The sequence below is a fragment of the Dasypus novemcinctus genome, chromosome 28 (genome assembly GCF_030445035.2).
Source record: "Dasypus novemcinctus isolate mDasNov1 chromosome 28, mDasNov1.1.hap2, whole genome shotgun sequence".
In the NCBI taxonomy this organism is placed as follows: Eukaryota; Metazoa; Chordata; class Mammalia; order Cingulata; family Dasypodidae; genus Dasypus; species Dasypus novemcinctus.
Window position 1 is genome coordinate 35,926,474 of NC_080700.1, and position 16,268 is coordinate 35,942,741.

The 16,268-nt window shown below is 50.6% G+C and overlaps 1 protein-coding gene across 1 annotated transcript in view; it reads left to right on the forward strand.

Moving 5' to 3' along the window:
* The window catches only part of AKAP12 (A-kinase anchoring protein 12), a 109,645-nt gene that overhangs the window by 56,543 nt on the left and 36,834 nt on the right, over positions 1–16,268 (forward strand). Inside the window, exon 2 of the mRNA XM_058289694.2 lies at positions 2,937–3,051. Coding sequence (XP_058145677.1) covers positions 2,937–3,051 — 115 coding nt within the window. The remainder of the gene's footprint in view (positions 1–2,936; positions 3,052–16,268) is intronic.

Here is a 16,268-nt window from a genome sequence, read left to right on the forward strand (position 1 = left end):
CCCCGGTGTGGGCATCGGAAGCCAAATGTTCCATCTGGAGAGTGAGTCTTACGGAGCAGTGGTGTCAGGTCAGGGGGAAGCCAGGCCGGGGAAGGGTAGCCTGGTGGGCGCTGGGGCGGCCAGGTGGAGTCATTTAGCCGAGTGCTTGGCCTCTGGGTTGACCGTCTTGAACTCCAGCCCCTTCAAGGCTCTCAGGAACCGGGGTTGGCCATCGTGATCCCATTGGCCTCCAAGGATGGGACGCAAAGAGTGTCAAGCTTTGAAATTGCTTTGTAGCAGCCGGTCGGGCACTAGGGAATACCAGTTCAGCCATTCTCTCCTTGAAAAAATTTATTTCGAAATAATTTCCAACTTACAGGACAGTTGCAAAAATAATACAAAACCCCCACAGGAAACTCCAACCTGTTCCCCCATCCTGCTACCTGGGTCCACCAAATTTTTTTTTTTTGTCTTTATTCATTTTTTTAATATTACTTTCCAAAAATATGAGGTCCCCATATACCCTCACCCCACTCCTCCCCCCATAGCAACAATCTCCTCCGTCATCATGAGACATTCATTGCATTTGGTGAATACATCTCTGAGCACCGCTGCACCTCATGGTCAGTGGTCCACACCATAGCCCACACTCTCCCACAGTCCACCCAGTGGGCCATGGGAGGACAGACAATGTCCAGTAACTGTCCCTGCATCACCACCCAGGCCAACTCCAAGTCCCGAAAACGCCCCCACATTTCATCTCTTCCTCCCACTCCCTACCCCCAGCAGCCACCATGGCCTCTTTTTCCACACCAATGCCACATTTTCTTCAATTACTAATCACAATAGTTCATGAATAGAATATCAGTAAGTCCACTCTAATCCTTACTGTATTCCTCCTTTCTGTGGACCTTGGATTGGTTGTGTCCATTCCACATCTATCTCAAGAGGGGGCTTAGATTCCACATGGATGCTGGATGCAATTCTCCTGCTTGCAGTTGTAGGCACTCTTGGCTCCCTGGTGTGGTGGTTGACCTTCACCTCCATGTTAGCTGAGTGGGAACTTTTTTTTTTTTAAGATTTATTTTATTTATTCATTTCTCTAACCTTCCCTGCCCTGCTCCCCATCCCCATTGTTTGTGTTCGCTGTCTGCTCTTTCTGTTCATTGTGTGCTCATCCTCTTTCTTTTTAGGAGGCACCAGGAACCAAACCTCTCATGTGGCAGGCAGACTCCCAACTGTTTGAGCCACATCTGCTTGTTGTGTCCCTCATTGTGTTTGCTCTTTGTGTCTCTTCGTTGCATCGTCTTGTTGCATCATCTTGTCACCTCAGTTCTCTGTCTTTCTCATCTTCTTTTGGCGGCACCGGAAACCGAACCTGGGACCTCCCATGTGGTAGGTGGGTGCCCAGCTGCTTCAGCCACAGCTACTTCCTCAACTTTACACACTTTGCCACATTTGCTGCCTCAGTCTATCTGTTCATCCATCCATCTGTCTCTCTAGCCTGTTTATCTATCTTTTTGTAAACATTTGAGAGTAGTGTGCATACATCATGCTCTTTGGACACTTGATACTTCCAAGTCGTTTTTATAACTGTGTAAAAAAAGTGGGTGCCTCCATGTGGAGGGGCTCAAACGATTCACAATGTCATGGCAAAGCTGTTGGAAATAGCAGGTGGGGAGGCCTGGCCTTTGGGCCGTGGCACCCCTATTGGTGATCTGTGGGGAGTCAACCCTGTCCCCCTGAGCTGTACTTATCTCTAAACTGGAAATAATAGCATCTGCCTTCGTTGTTCTTTTTCTCCCCTAATTGTCCTTACGACAAGTGAGAAATGTATAGAAGCTAGCAAGCATTGTCAAAACCTTTCAGTTCCCAGTGGTTATCGTGCTGTGTTTATTCCACCGGAATTACCTGTATTCTCAGGATAAACAACAGTGACTAAGGGAAGTCTCCATGCCTGCTGTTTTTGCAACTCATGACATCAATCACACAGGCCATTGTGTGGGGAGGACTGGAAGTGACCCTTTCAGGAATACTTTTAAAGGAAAAAACAATCGTTCCTATGTTCCATCTCCTCTTTTCCCTTGCTGTGAACACGTGGGACTTGCTTCCTCTTCTCTCCCTACATCTCCTTCACCCTCTCCTCCCACACCCCTCCACCGGGGAATGCGGGGCTCAGCTTTACCCTTCTCTCCCACAGAAGCCCTCTGACCATCCCAGCCAGGACAGGGCCCTCTGTGTGTTGTCTTCAGTTACCTTCTTTAAGTCTGCCTTCCCTGGTAGTTTGTAGTGAGCCCCGAGGAGGAGGCCATGCTGGCTCATTCATGGTTTTATCTCAGATAAGAGTGGATGGTGGGTGTGACATACCATGTACTGTGTATCATGTGTGATGTTCAGGTGGGTGGATGGGTGGGTGGGTGGATGGGTGCATGTGTGAATGGGTGGATGGATGAATGGGTGGAGGGATGGGTAAGTGGATGGGTGGATGGATGGGTGGGTAGGTGGAGAGATGGAGGAATGGATGGATGGGTGGTGGGTGGATGGATGAATGGGTAGATGGGTGAGTGGAAGGATGGATTGAGGGAGGGAGGTTGGATGATGGATGGATGAATTGGTGGATGAGTAGGTGGGAGGGTGGAGGAACGGATGGATGGGTGGGTGGATGGGTGGGTAGATGGAGGGATGGATGGATGGATGGGTGGATGAGTGGGTGGGACGGTGGATGGTCCACACACTTAAACCCAGATCTAAGTCCCTGGCTGCTCAGTACCAGCACCCTGTCCCTTTGTAATGTGGCCGAATCATTCAGATGAATAAAACACTTACATCTCTGCTGTTATTGAACCTCTGTTTCTCTGCTCTTTTCCTCTCATCGGTGCAGTTCACTGTTGAAGTCTAGTGTGTAACTCAGTCGTGGGTACAGAGGTGAAGTTGACGTGGCTCTGTCTTTCCCGTAGCTCTTACAGAAGAACGGCCAGCTGTCCACCGTCAACGGCTTAGCTGAGCAGGGCGAGCTCGGCCCCCAGGCAGGAGAGCCTGATGGCCAAGAGGAGGAGGCGGTCGTCACGGACGGTGAGTTGCCCTTCCGCGCTGCAACGGAGGACCCAGGGCTGGGGGCAAAGAGCTCCTGCCAGGAGCAAGCAGGGAACCATCAGTTCGAGCCTGGGAGAACATCTGCTGTAAAACTACCTGGTGGTGGATGATGGGAACAACAGAAACAAATTTGTTACAAAAAAAGTATCTGTCAGACCATGTGGGGAGTTGCCCTTATACTTAAGTCTTCTTCTTAGACATCCTTAGCTGTCGCCTTATCCCAACTCCTTGTCTAGTGTGGAATGTGGATTCTTGCTGGAAACCCTGAAATCGTGTACTTTAAGAGGGGAAAGGTTATTTGAGAATAAAATAGGTTCATAATGTATCTTATCATATAGGAAGAAGCCAGCTGCCTTTGCACAGTTTTCTGAGAGGGTCTATTTCAAGGTGCACGCCTTTCTTTGCTTGAACTGTGACGTGCTGTTTATTTTATAGCTATAAAATTTTATAGCTCCTAGAAAGATGGTTATTGGAGAGAGGGCGAGTCTTTCACCACAGTATCACTGGCTTGATTTCAGCCCATGTGAGGTGGGGGAGCCATCCCTGATACCAGGAGCCAAGAACCTTGCGTAGGAGGTCTCTTGCAAAAGCCCACATCTTGAAGTGACATACCCTGCTCTGAGTTCTCTTCTTATCGATCAGTTTAATCAGAAGTCAAGGCCGGGAAGTGGGTGTGGCTCAAGCAGTTGGGTGCCTGCCTACCACATGGGAGGTCCCAGTTCGGTTCCTGGTGCCTCCTAAAGAAGACAGGCAAGAGCCTACACGAGGGGCTGGCATGGTGAGCTGATGCAACAAGACGCAACGATGAGACACAGCAAGGAGACACAACAAGCAGGGAGCAGAGGTGGCTCGAGCGACTGGGCGCTTTCTCCTACATGGGAAGTTCCTGGTGCCTTTCTAAAAAGAAGACAAGCACAGAGAGCACACAACGAATGGACAGAGAGCAGACAGTGAGCACGAACAACGAGGGGGAAGAGGAATAAATAAATAAAATGAATTTTTTTTTTAAAGATTTATTTTTATTTATTTAATTCCCCTCCCCTCCCCCGGTTGTCTGTTTTCTGTGTCTTTTTGCTGCGTCTTGTTTCTTTGTCCGCTTCTGTTGTCGTCAGCGGCAAGGGAAGTGTGGGTGGCGCCATTCCTGGGCAGGCTGCTCTTTCTTTCACGCTGGGCGGCTCTCCTTATGGGTGCACTCCTTGTGCGTGGGGCTCCCCCATGCGGGGGACACCCCTGTGTAGCACGGCACTCCTTGCGCGCATCAGCACTGCGCATGGCCAGCTCCACACGGGTCAAGGAGGCCCGGGGCTTGAACCGCGGACCTCCCATGTGGTAGACGGACGCCCTAACCACTGGGCCAAAGTCCGTTTCCCAAAATAAATCTTTAAAATAACCACTGTGGAAGACACAGAAAATGCTGGTGTGGCCTACAGTACGTTGACTCTTCTTCACCGTAATATGGACAAAGTTAGGTGAAGGGAAACGTCTTGAAAAGGCAGGTTGACACCGCCTGAGCTAGACGAGCTTGAAGCATGTGGAACCCTGTCCTGGCGTCTCCCGTGCCCCACGGAGCAGCTTCAGGCCAGGCAGGGAGAAGCTTTTGAAGTTGCTGGGAATTTCAGTCTTCACACAGCACCGCAGGCTCAGTTTTAAGTTAGAAACATGTGCCATCTCTTGGACGCGTGTTTGCGTGACCTGCTGTGAGAGTTTCCAATCCTCACCCGAATAATTGGACGGTGCCCGTGTCAAATGCCCGAGCCCCATGCTTGGTCCTTCCCCTGTTAACTTTGGAATCAAATCAAGCAACAGCAAGATCCGAGCCTCCTAGGGCCAAGCTGCTGCGCCGGGGGCTTCCAGGAAAGGTGAGGCCGGCTACGAGATGCTTCCTCCGCTTACGGTGCTTATTGTTATGGAGACAAGAGGCTCCTCCATGGAAGGTTAAATCAGATAGCAATAGTGAAGACCAAGGAGCTTGGTGATCGTCTTAACAAATTCTGCAGGAGATGATAGCTGTTTAGAGTTTAGGTGGAGTGGTCCCTGGTGGTCTGAGGATGGGCTAAGACCTGGGGATTGGAGAGAGTTGGATTTATTTTTAGATTCTATAATTTAAAAAAATTTTCTTAACCCCCCCATGCCACCCAAGAGGGCTCCTTTGTCTGTCTGCTCGTTGTGTCTGCCTGTCTTCTTAGGAGACACTGGTAACCAAACCTGGGACCTCCTGTGTGGGAGGCAGGTGCCCAACTGCTCGAGCACCTCTTGTCCCTGCTCATTGCGTCTGCTCATTGTGTCTGCTTGTCTTCTTTAGGAGGCACTGGGAACTGAGCCTGGGACCTCCCGTGTGGGAGGCGGGTGCCCAACAGGCTTGAGCCACATCCGCTTCCGAGAGTTGGATTTAGATACATCCAGACCAGGGACGCCAGCCGGAGTGAGGCGATACTACACACCAAGGCTCAATGTACTCTCGTGTCCTGCCTGTGCTCTCAGCTTTCCTAGTTACAGCAGCCCTGTGGGGTCGGTCGCATCGCCCCCAGATTCACACCCAGATGCGCAGAGTTCAGAGCCTGAGCCCTGGAGCCGCGGTGCCGTTACCGCGAAGGGCCTGCCAGGAGTCCGCAGCCCTCGAGTAAACGTTTTCCCAAAGGTGCCGAGAGAGCCTGGGAAGGAAGGCGGGGGCTGGACACGCGGGCTCGGAGAGCCCGGGGGCGGCTGCGAGAGCACCTGGCAGACGGCGTGGGGTCCCCGGAGTCTACCTCCACGGAGGGATCACCACGCCGACCTGCAGGACGGACGAGGACAGAGACCGGGGCAGGGACCAGCATCAGCAGATGCCTGCACGTCCCCTCGAACCTGTGCCAAGCTCCCCATCTCTCCTCCTTTAGCCCCCATGTGATTTCCTCTCCCCTTTCACTCCTGGGGGTAGACACCGATTTTTAAAAAGATGTATTTTTTTGTTTCTCTCCTCACCACCTGCTGTTGTCTGCTGTCTGTGTTCCATTCGCTGTGTGTTCTTCTGTGTCTGCTTGTATTCTTCTCAGTGGCACCAGGAATCTCTGTCTCTTTTTGTTGCGTCATCTTGCTGTGTCAGCTCTCCATGTGTGCAGCGCCACTCCTGGGCAGGCTGCACTTACTTTTCGCGCTGGGCGGCTCTCCGTATGGGGCGCACTCATTGTGCGTGGGGCTCCCCTATGCGGGGGACACCTCAGCGTGGCACGGCACTCCTTGCGCGCATCAGCACTGCGCATGGCCAGCTCCACACGGGGTCAGGAGGTCCTGGGTATTGAACCACGGACCTCCCATGTGGTAGACGGACGCCCTAACCACTGGGCCAAGTCCACTTCCCAGTACTGGTTTTGCAGGCCCGCCCTCGGCCACCCTGTGACCGCTCCGTTATCTCCTGAGCCCACCCAGGCGTCGGACTGTACACTTGGGGACTGAGCAAACCCCGCTGCTCCGTGCAGGAGGGGTGGTCCGTGGTAGGCCTTGGAAAGACCCTCTAAGGCCCTGCCCTCTAGGAAAGGGGGAGCCCGAGGGACCCTCCGTGTGGCTTGGGGCTGCAGCCGCCACCGCTGGAGCCTGGCGGGGGGCAGGCCTCCAGGACGAGCTGGCGCTGTTTTAGGCCAAACTCCGCCATGCCTTTGGCTTCCGAGCGTCCCCGGGGCAACAGAGTACACACTTTCCTTCTCCTATTTTCTCTGTCTGGCAGACTGTCATTTAAAGCCTGGCAATGTAGGGACAGTCGGAATCTTGACCTTAAATTATTAAACGAGGTTTTCTTACAAGCTTGACATCAGTGACAACCCGTGGTTAGATTGTGTGGTTATTCCTGGAAATCAGAATCCTACCTGGAAGCTCTGTGTAATGTAAATGGAGGCATGGATTTGGTTTGTCAACGTTTAATTGTACACTTTGTGGACCTTGGTTTCGAACACTGGCCATTTCAATAAGAACTGGCCGTCCCGGTCTCTGGCATTGGCCAGCATTGGAACTCGGTCCTGCTTATAAACGGCAGGAGTGGCTGAGGGAGAACATTAAGAACAAAAGGCGTGGGAAGTGGACGTGGCTCATGTGGCTCATGTGATAGAGCGTCCACCTACCATATGGAGGGTCCAGGGTTCAAACCCAGGACCTCCTGACCCGTGTGGAGCTGGCCCATGTGCAGTGCTGATGCGCTCAAGGAGTGCCGAGCCGCGCAGGGGTGTCCCGCGTGTAGGGGAGCCCCACGCGCAAGGAGTGCGCCCCACAAGGAGAGCCGCCCCACACCAAAGAAGCACAGCCTGCCCAGGAGTGGCGCCGCACACACGGAGAGCTGACACAGCAAGATGACACAACAACAAAAAAAGGACACAATTTCCCCGTGCCACCAAATAATGCAAGCAGACACAGAAGAACACACAGCGAATGGACACAGAGAGCAGACACCGGGGGCGGGGGGGGGGGGGGGGGGGGGAGGGGAGAGAAAGAAATAAAATAAATCTTAAAAGAAAAGAACAAGAGGGATTCCATTTAGAGGGTTCTAGACAAAGCCAGAGGTCAGAATATTCTTCCTCCCTTGAATTGCTCACACTTTCTGATATCGGGAATACGGGTAATTCAAAATGAATCCTCTTCCTGTAAGGAAAATGGGCTCATGGGTGGCTCAGGCACAGCTGGAGAACAGCCTTCTCCCCAGCTGCCTGCAAAATAGTAATTTATGACAAATGTTGTTGTTCAAAGCAAAAGTCTTTTGGAAGGTGTCTTTCATGCAATCACACTTTTCTACATCTGCATGTTTTTCCCCCGGACACAATAAGAAATGGAGGCTGTGTTGCACCATTATCTAGAAGCTTAATTGGAAAAACAGTGGTGAATTTCATTTTTCCAGCGGTGCTTGGTGTCACCGCCTCTGATTTGATTGCATTTGCCATTTGAACCCACCGGCTCATGGTGTGTGGCTCCTTTGAGGTACGGGAAGGGCAGAAGGAGACTGCTAAGGAATCATAGCCCTCCCGCTGCATCTTATGACTTACAGAAAATCCACTCTGGCGTTGAAAGTAGTTACTCTATGGTGGATAGTGAGAACCTAGGGGACTCTCCTGGGTCTGTGAAAGGATACCCCCCTGCCCCCAAAAAAGTACAGTGTTTCTAGGAGAGGCTCAAGAAATATTTTTATGATTCAGTTCTGTCTTAGTTTGCCAGGGCTGCTATGACAAATAGCATACCATGGACTGGTCTAAATGATTTGGCTATACTGTAACTAACTATAACATCTTCAAAAAGTCCTGTTTACAAATGAACCCACCCCCATAGGAACACGGATGTGTGGAGTACATGATTCAGTCCTCAGGTTCAATCTATGACATAAATGGCACCTTGTTTGTATTTTTTTTAAAGATTTATTTGTCCCCCCTCCCCCCCTTATCATTTGCACTTGCTGTGTCAGTATGTTCTGTGCTTGTCTTCCTTTTAGGAGGCACTGGAACTAAATCTGGGACCTCCCATGTGGGAGGGAGGCACGTCATCACTCGAGCCACATCTGCTCCCTGCCTTGTTGTGTCTCTCATTGTGTTTTCCTCCTTGTATCTCTCAGTGACATTGTCTTGTTGCGTTAGCTCGCCGTGCCATTGCGTCAGCTCGCTGTCTTGCTCGTTGCCTTTAAGAGGCACAGGAACCGAACCGAGGACCTCCTGTGTGGTTGGTGGGAGCTCAACTGCCCGAGCCACATCCGCTTCCCTCTGTTAGCTTTTAACTTCGTAGCCATCCATTTCCTGCATAATTGTGAAGCTTAGGTTTATCTGAGGCAACCCTTTCCTCTGGGGCACCAGCCCTAACAGAGCTGGGTCCTTTTCGGTTTGCCATGCTGGGCTCTTCAGCTACTTACTGAAGGTCGTCTGGCTGTGGCCTCGGCATGCAAGATCAGCAGCCCCCCACCCGCCTGCGATGCTGTCAGCTGTGTGTCTCCAAAGACAGAGCGAGGGCGTCTGTCCTCTTGGGTATTTCAGAGACAGTACTGGTGCATGACTTTTTCTCAAGCTGTATCCTGTTTTGTAATGTTTTGAAAACCAGGGAAAACATACCCCCAATAGGCCTTGAACTTAGGCAAAGAAAACCGTAGTACATATTTTCTGGGAGCTGGTTTAAATTCATTCTCCCATTCCAGAGCAATATTTTTAGCCTGACTGCTCTGAAAAAGCTTATGTCCTTGACAGAGAGCTGGTACAAATACTCTTCTGCTCTCATCCTTTTAAAAAAAATTGAAGATTTATTTATGTATTTATTACTTTTTTAGGAGGTACTGGATTGCACCTGGGACCTTGTGCATGTGAGGCAGGCACTCAGCCACCGAGCTACCCCTGCTCTGCCCGGTTTATTTTTTAGTAGTCAGCAGTCTGATTGTATAGAGATTTCCCCCTCTGAATGATAGAATAAAAAATGGGGGATAAGGGTGGGAGAAGGGAAATCAGACTCCTATTCCCTCTCCTTTGTAAATAACTTCATTCCAAGTGTCTAAAACAACAGATAGGTCTACTGGAAGCACTGTTTTTTCTGCGTGACCTTGATGTGAACGCATCCCTTTATCTCATCGAGCGTCACCTTTCATCTATTAAAACAAGCACCCCTATCCGTTTCCAAAATTACATGACTGAGCCGTATCGGTGTCGCTGGAGGTACGGGCGTTAGAAACCAAATGGTGAATTCGCTGTTGCAGGAGCCACGGGTCACCTTGGCAAGCAGGTGTCGGCTTGCTTCCGTCCTGCTGTTTTTTATCAGCGTACTTTAATTTCTTAGTGGGTAGGCTGGTCTTAAAAGCCATCCTCTAGCTTTGACGTCTCCCAAGTTCAAGAGGGGAAAATTTTTTTCAAAAACGTTGCAACGCATCATCATTTGGAAGTGAAAGAACAAGAGGGTTTCACAGACGGGGCCGCGGGGGATCCCAGCTCCCCTCTACGCGTGCGCCTTGGTGCTGCTGTGACCGGGGAGGGCTGGAACCGGGCGAGGGGCTTGCGGGTGGCCCTGGGGTCGACGAGTGCTGCACCTGCTCGCCCCGGAGCCTGCCGCCAGCAGTCTCAAGTTGTCACCAAGACCCCGGACTGCCATTCAAGCCCACGTGGAGCTGTGCTCCCGCCCGGTCATCTGGAGAAGCATCGCTGAGTCTACTGGGTGAGCTTGTCCCGGTAAAGCACCAGGAGTCAGGCGCTTGACTCAATCCGTGATGGGACCTAATCGTGGCCACGAAATTCAATCATTTCGGCCATTTTCCTGGTTTTGTGTAAATCCCTTTGGTGTTTTCTCAAAGACTGCCTCTTCCTTGAGCACAGTATCCCTCTGTGGTGTGAAAGAATGCTTGGAGACCTTCAGAAGAGATAAGATAGCCTTACGACTTAAAATCCTACTTTTGCGTGTGTGTGTGTGGTACCGGGAATTGAACCCGGGACCTCGTATGTGGGAAGCCAGTGCTTAACCACCGAGCCACATCAGCTCCCCTGAGCTGGTTTTCTTTGTTTGTTTTTTTCCAAATTCTACTCAATTTATTCATTTTTAAAAAAATATTACATTAAAAAAAATATGAGGTCCCCATTCACCCCCACCGCCCCCACCCCACCATTCCCCCCACAGTAACACTCTCCCCCATCATCATGACACATCCATTGCATCTGGTGAGTACATCTCTGGGCATCGCTGCACCCCATGGCCTGTGGTCCACACCATAGGCCACACTCTCCCACGTTCCATCCAGTGGGCCATGGGAGGACATACAATGTCCGGCAATTGTCCCTGGAGCACCACCCAGGACAACTCCAAGTCCCGAAAACACCCCCACATCTCATCTCTTCCTCCCTTGGTTTTTTCCATGTGTTCGCTGGTTGTTTCTTGTTTTTGTTTATAGGAGGCACCGGGACCTCCCGTGAGGGCAGCAGGTGCTCAACTGCTTGAGCCACATCCGTTCCCAACCCTACATCTTTTTAGCCTCTCAATTAGCTCTTATTCCGGAGTACCACATTTGAATGGAAAAAAATAAATAAACCCAAATAAACTGCTTTGGGGTTAAAAGGTCAGCACGGTGCCATATCAAGCAGCCCCACCCCCCAATCCCAAAGGTGGACGATGTGTGAATTCGTTATTTTGATGAAAGGTGATCTGGGCTAATTTTAATTAAGGGAATCGACTGTTTGCCTTCAGTGCACGCTTAACACAGACATGTGCTCTTTATACCATTCCCTGCACAAGGCCGTCACCCTGCCTTACGAGGGACCCGCTGGGAAATTGGAGTTGGGAATGAGACGTCTCAGTAGAAGAGACCTTGGCCACTGTCTAAATGAAGCCGCTGCCCCATGCAGGAGGCGCTTAGACACTTGAAACTTGGGGGAGTTTTCTCCATAAAAGGCAGCTATTTATTCCGCCGGAGCTGCCCAGAACCGGCCCCGCTCCCTTTTCCACATGGCGGCCCTCTGAGTATTTGAAAATATTTATCGTGTCTTTCCTTTAATCTCTTCTTCACTCGGCGCAACATCTCCAGGGAAAACAAGCTGTCTTACATGAAAAGAAAAATGCCAGGGCTTCTATAGATTTCAAATAGGAATGCGCTTTGTGGAAGCTGGCCAAGCATGACTGGGTTTCAATTCCATAGTCCTAACGTGTAAGGACAACCTGCTTGTCAGGCTCTTTAAAATGCGAGAACAGCTTCTTTTGCTTGAAGCCAGGTAACCAAGTCCTGGAAGAACTGATTAGAGGAGATAAGCCAAATTGATACCAAATTACGAGAGTCCTCTTGTCCGGATGGTTCTTTTTTTTTTTAAAGATTTATTTTTATTTATTCCTCTCCCCTTACCCCCCACCCCCCAGTTGTCTGCTCTCTGTGTCCATTTGCTGTGTGTTCTTCTGTGTCTGCTTGTATTCATGTCAGCAGCACCGGGAATCTGTGTCTCTTTTTGTTGCTGGGTCAGCTCTCCGTGTGTGCGGCGCCACTCCTGGGCAGGCTGCCCTTTTTTTGCACTGAGCGGCTCTCCTTGCGGGGCGCACTCCTTATGCGTGGGGCTCCCCTATGTGGGGGACACCCCTGTGGGGCACGGCACTCCTTGCACGCATCAGCACTGTGCATGGGCCAGCTCCACATGGGTCAGGAGGGCCCTGGGTTTGAACCCTGGACCCCCCCATGTGGTAGGCGGGCGCTGTATCAGTTGAGCCAAATCCGCTTCCCTCGGATGGCTCTTAAAAAACTAGACGCCTAACGGAATGAAGGAAAGGAAAACACGTCTCTCTCATCTTGCATCGGCAGGAACTCTTGTGGTTCTTCGGGCAACATGATCATCGGCTGACGGCCTTACGTGATGCAGTGGCTGTAGGGGAGGGTAAGAGAGCGATCGCTTTCCGAATAATGGTTAGCTGTACATAAAGGGGAAGGTCCGCCATCTGCAGGCTTGAGTGGAGGAAACTAACAGAACCAGCGCTTTGCACCGAAGCCTCCGCGCTTAAGTTCAAGCTCTGTGGCCCCTCTGAGTGCAGACAGTGAATCAGATTTTTGCAGGTTGTTTTCTTGCCATTGAAGATTTCCTCCCCGGTTGTAATAATCCCCATTTGATGTGCTCAAACACATTAGGATTCCACCCAGGTCATCTCGATGGATGACATGTACAACCAGTGGTATTTGGTCCAATCACATAGTTGTGGCGTTCATCACTTCAGTCATGATTAGAACTCTGTCATTATTTCCATCATAATAAACAAAAAAACAGACAAGGAGATTCTTCGGCCTTCCATCTCTTTCTGTTTGCCCTGCTGGACGTAGCTGCTATTTCCGGCTATTCTTGTACGGTTTATTATTTATTTATTACGCATTTTTATTGCAATATATCCACACCCCCTATGATCTATCTAAAGTGAATAATCAACAGCTTTTAGTGTAATTACAATGCTGTGATTAACTGCCGCTAGCTCTGAGGATTGATTTTTTTTTAAAGATTGATTGATTGATTGATCCCCCCCCCCCGCCCCTTTGTCTGTTCTCTGTGTCTATTTGTTGTGTCTTGTTTCTTTGTCCGCTTCTGTTGTTGTCAGCGGCATGGGAATCTGTGTCTCTTTTCTTGTTGTGTCAGCTCTCCGTGTGTGTGGCACCATTCCTGGGCAGGCTGTACTTTCTTCCGCGCTGCGTGGCTCTCCTTACGGGGCGCACTCCTTGCACGTGGGGCTCCCCTACGCGGGGGACACCGCTGCGTGGCAGGGCACTCCTTGCGCGCATCAGCACTGCGCATGGGCCAGCTCCACACGGGTCACGGAGGCCCGGGCTTTGAACCATGGACCTCCCATGTGGTAGACAGACGCCCTAACCACTGGGCCAAGTCCACTGCCTGAGGATTGATTTTCAAGTTTATTTTTGTACAGCCTCCGTCTCTCCCAAATCTGGTTCTTTGTTTCTGTCTTTATTTTTTCTTCTTTGTCTTTTATATTAGAGGTTTTTATTAAATGCATGATTTGGGGGCAGGTTTCTCATGTTTAAAAGTAGATTGGGGGAGCGGACGTAGCTCGGTGGTTTGAGCACCTGCTTCCCAAGGACGAGTTCTGGGTTCAATCCCCAGTACCTCCTGAAAAAAATTGATTCGTGCAAAGGCAGGGTTAAGTGATGGCGGCTGTCTCCCTGGGGTAAGCTGGCTACATCTTCATCTCAGGAAGACTTGCAGGGAAGCGGACGTGGCTCAACTCATAGAGCGTCCGCCTACCATATCGAGGGTCCAGGGTTCACTCCCCAGGACCTCCTTGACCCGTGTGGAGCTGGCCCATGTGCAATGCTGTTACATGCAAGGAGCGCCGTGCCACGCAGGGGTGTCCCCTGCGTAGGGGAGCCCCACACACAAGGAGTGCACCCCGTAAGGAGAGCTGCCCCACATGAAAAAAGCTCAGCCTGCCCAGGAATGGTGCCGCACACACGGAGAGCTGACGCAACAAGATGACACAACAAAAAGAAACACAGATTCCCAGTGCCACTGACAAGAATGCGATGAGCGGACACAGAAGAACACACAGCAAATGGACACAGAGAGCAGACAACTGGAGGGGGGGGATAAATAAAAATAAATCTTAAAAAGAAGACTTGCAGGCTCACCTAGGGTGTATATACCTTGATGGCTAAAGTCTGGGGTCCCAGGGAAGGAGGCTGGGGCTGTGCTGATTAGTCATTGCGTTAACTGAGCTCACTTCCAAGCACCCTATCTATCCCTTTGAGAATGCACCCCTCCAGTCACATCCTGCGATGGGTGAGGTGAACTGGGGCCGGCGATCTGGGGGTCTTTTAACCACTCTTGCTTCAGCCCCGCTGAGGTTGTGCAGGTTTGTGTAGCATAGGTTGCATTGCTCTCCCCCCTGTAGATTTCTTCTTGACTTTTCTCTATGACCTGGGTTTTATGTTAAATTTTGGTGGGAGGGAATATGTTTCTTGGCAAGTAGAAGTTAAGTTGGCCATCACCCAGAATTTTCTCCTTGGGCAATAAATGTTACTCTGATTTACAAAAATATATGTTTATGTGTAGGTGGGTAAATAGAGATGTAGACATAAATATATACACAGGCTTTTAATTATCACTTATCACCCACGAGATCTGTTGAAAGAGTTGTCTTCCAAGCAAATCTTAATGCACGTGACTGCAGATTACATAAACTTATTCCTTCCCACGTGTACGTTTTCTCTTTGCTTTTGTGTTTTGAAGCCAGTCTAAGTATCTTAGTGAGTTGACCTTGTAAGTGAAAAAAAATCATTTTTAGGCACACTTTATTAGTGTGTGTGATTACAGGACAAGTTGGGGAGAAGAATAATAGATTCTTTTTTTAAATAAAGATTTATTTTACTTATTTCTCCCCCCTTCCCCCCGTTGTCTGCTCTCTGTGTCCATTCACTGTGTATTTTTCTGCATCTGCTTGGCATTATCTGGAGGCATTGGGAAATTGTGTCTCTTTTTGTTGCATCATCTTGATGCATCAGCTGTCTGTGTGTGCGGCGCCACTCCTGGGCAGGCTGCACTTTCTTCTGCGCTAGGTGTCTCTTCTTACGGGGCGCACTCCTTGCGCGTGGGGCTCCCCTACGCGGGGACACCCCTGCGTGGCAGGGCACTCCTTGCGCGCATCAGCACTGCACATGGGCCAGCTCCACACGGGGCAGGAGGCCCGGGGTTTGAACCCTGGACCTCCCATGTGGTAGGCGGATGCTGTATCAGTTGAGCCACGTCTGCTTCCCAAGAGTAATAGATTCAGATACAGTCAGTCAAATTAAGAGACCGCGAGAAAGAAAGCTGTACTAACTAAATCGGTTCATGGGGAGTCGGCGAACACGTTTAGGAAAACCAGCTTGGGTTTATTATGCTCGCTGCAGCAATGGGGGGGCCCACACGCACCTCCCAGGAACGGGCAGGTGGGAGGGCCGTGTGTCGGCTTTGGGCTCTGAGGAGGCTCACGGGGAAGCGAAGGTGAGTTCTGGATGGGACCCCGAAGAAGCCAGGCCAGGTCTGGGGTTGGGCAGTGGACATTTCTAGCTCGGGGCCACGGAGGTTAAAGCAGGAGAGAACTGCCATTGACGAAGAAGAGTAATCGCGCCTGTCAGCCAAGCGAGGGGCGTTTGCTCTCTTCTGTGGCTGTATCAGAGTGAGCCGTGGACTTCCGTGGCCCCTGAGGACTTGAGACGTGGCTGATGGGATCTGAGCTTGCTCTGTGCGAAACATACACACAGGATTTCCACGGTGGAGTAACAACAACAAAGAAGATCTCATTGAATTAATAACTTTTTATCCTGAGCAGGTGTTGACATGGTAACATTTTGGATATATTGGGTTAAATAAAATATATTAAAATATAATATATTAAAATTAATGCCAGTGGTTTCTTTTTCAATGTGGCTACTAAAAAATTTAAAATCCTCTGTGGGGTGTGCTTAGGGTCTTCTGTGATAGAATGCGCTGAGTTTGAGAGAGTGCTGGACCTCTCTCTGCCAGTCCTTTAAAATATATATAGGGGGAAGTGGATTTGGCCCAGTGGTTAGGGCGTCCGCCTACCACATGGGAGGTCCAGGGTTCAAACCCTGAGCCTCCTTGACCCGTGTGGAGCTGGCCCACGTGCAGTGCTGATGCGCGCAAGGAGTGCCCTGCCATGCACGGGTGTGCCCCCCCTCCCCGTGTCCCTGTGTAGGGGAGCCCCACGCGCAAGGAGTGCAGCCCATTAAGGAGAGCCGCCCGGCATGAAAA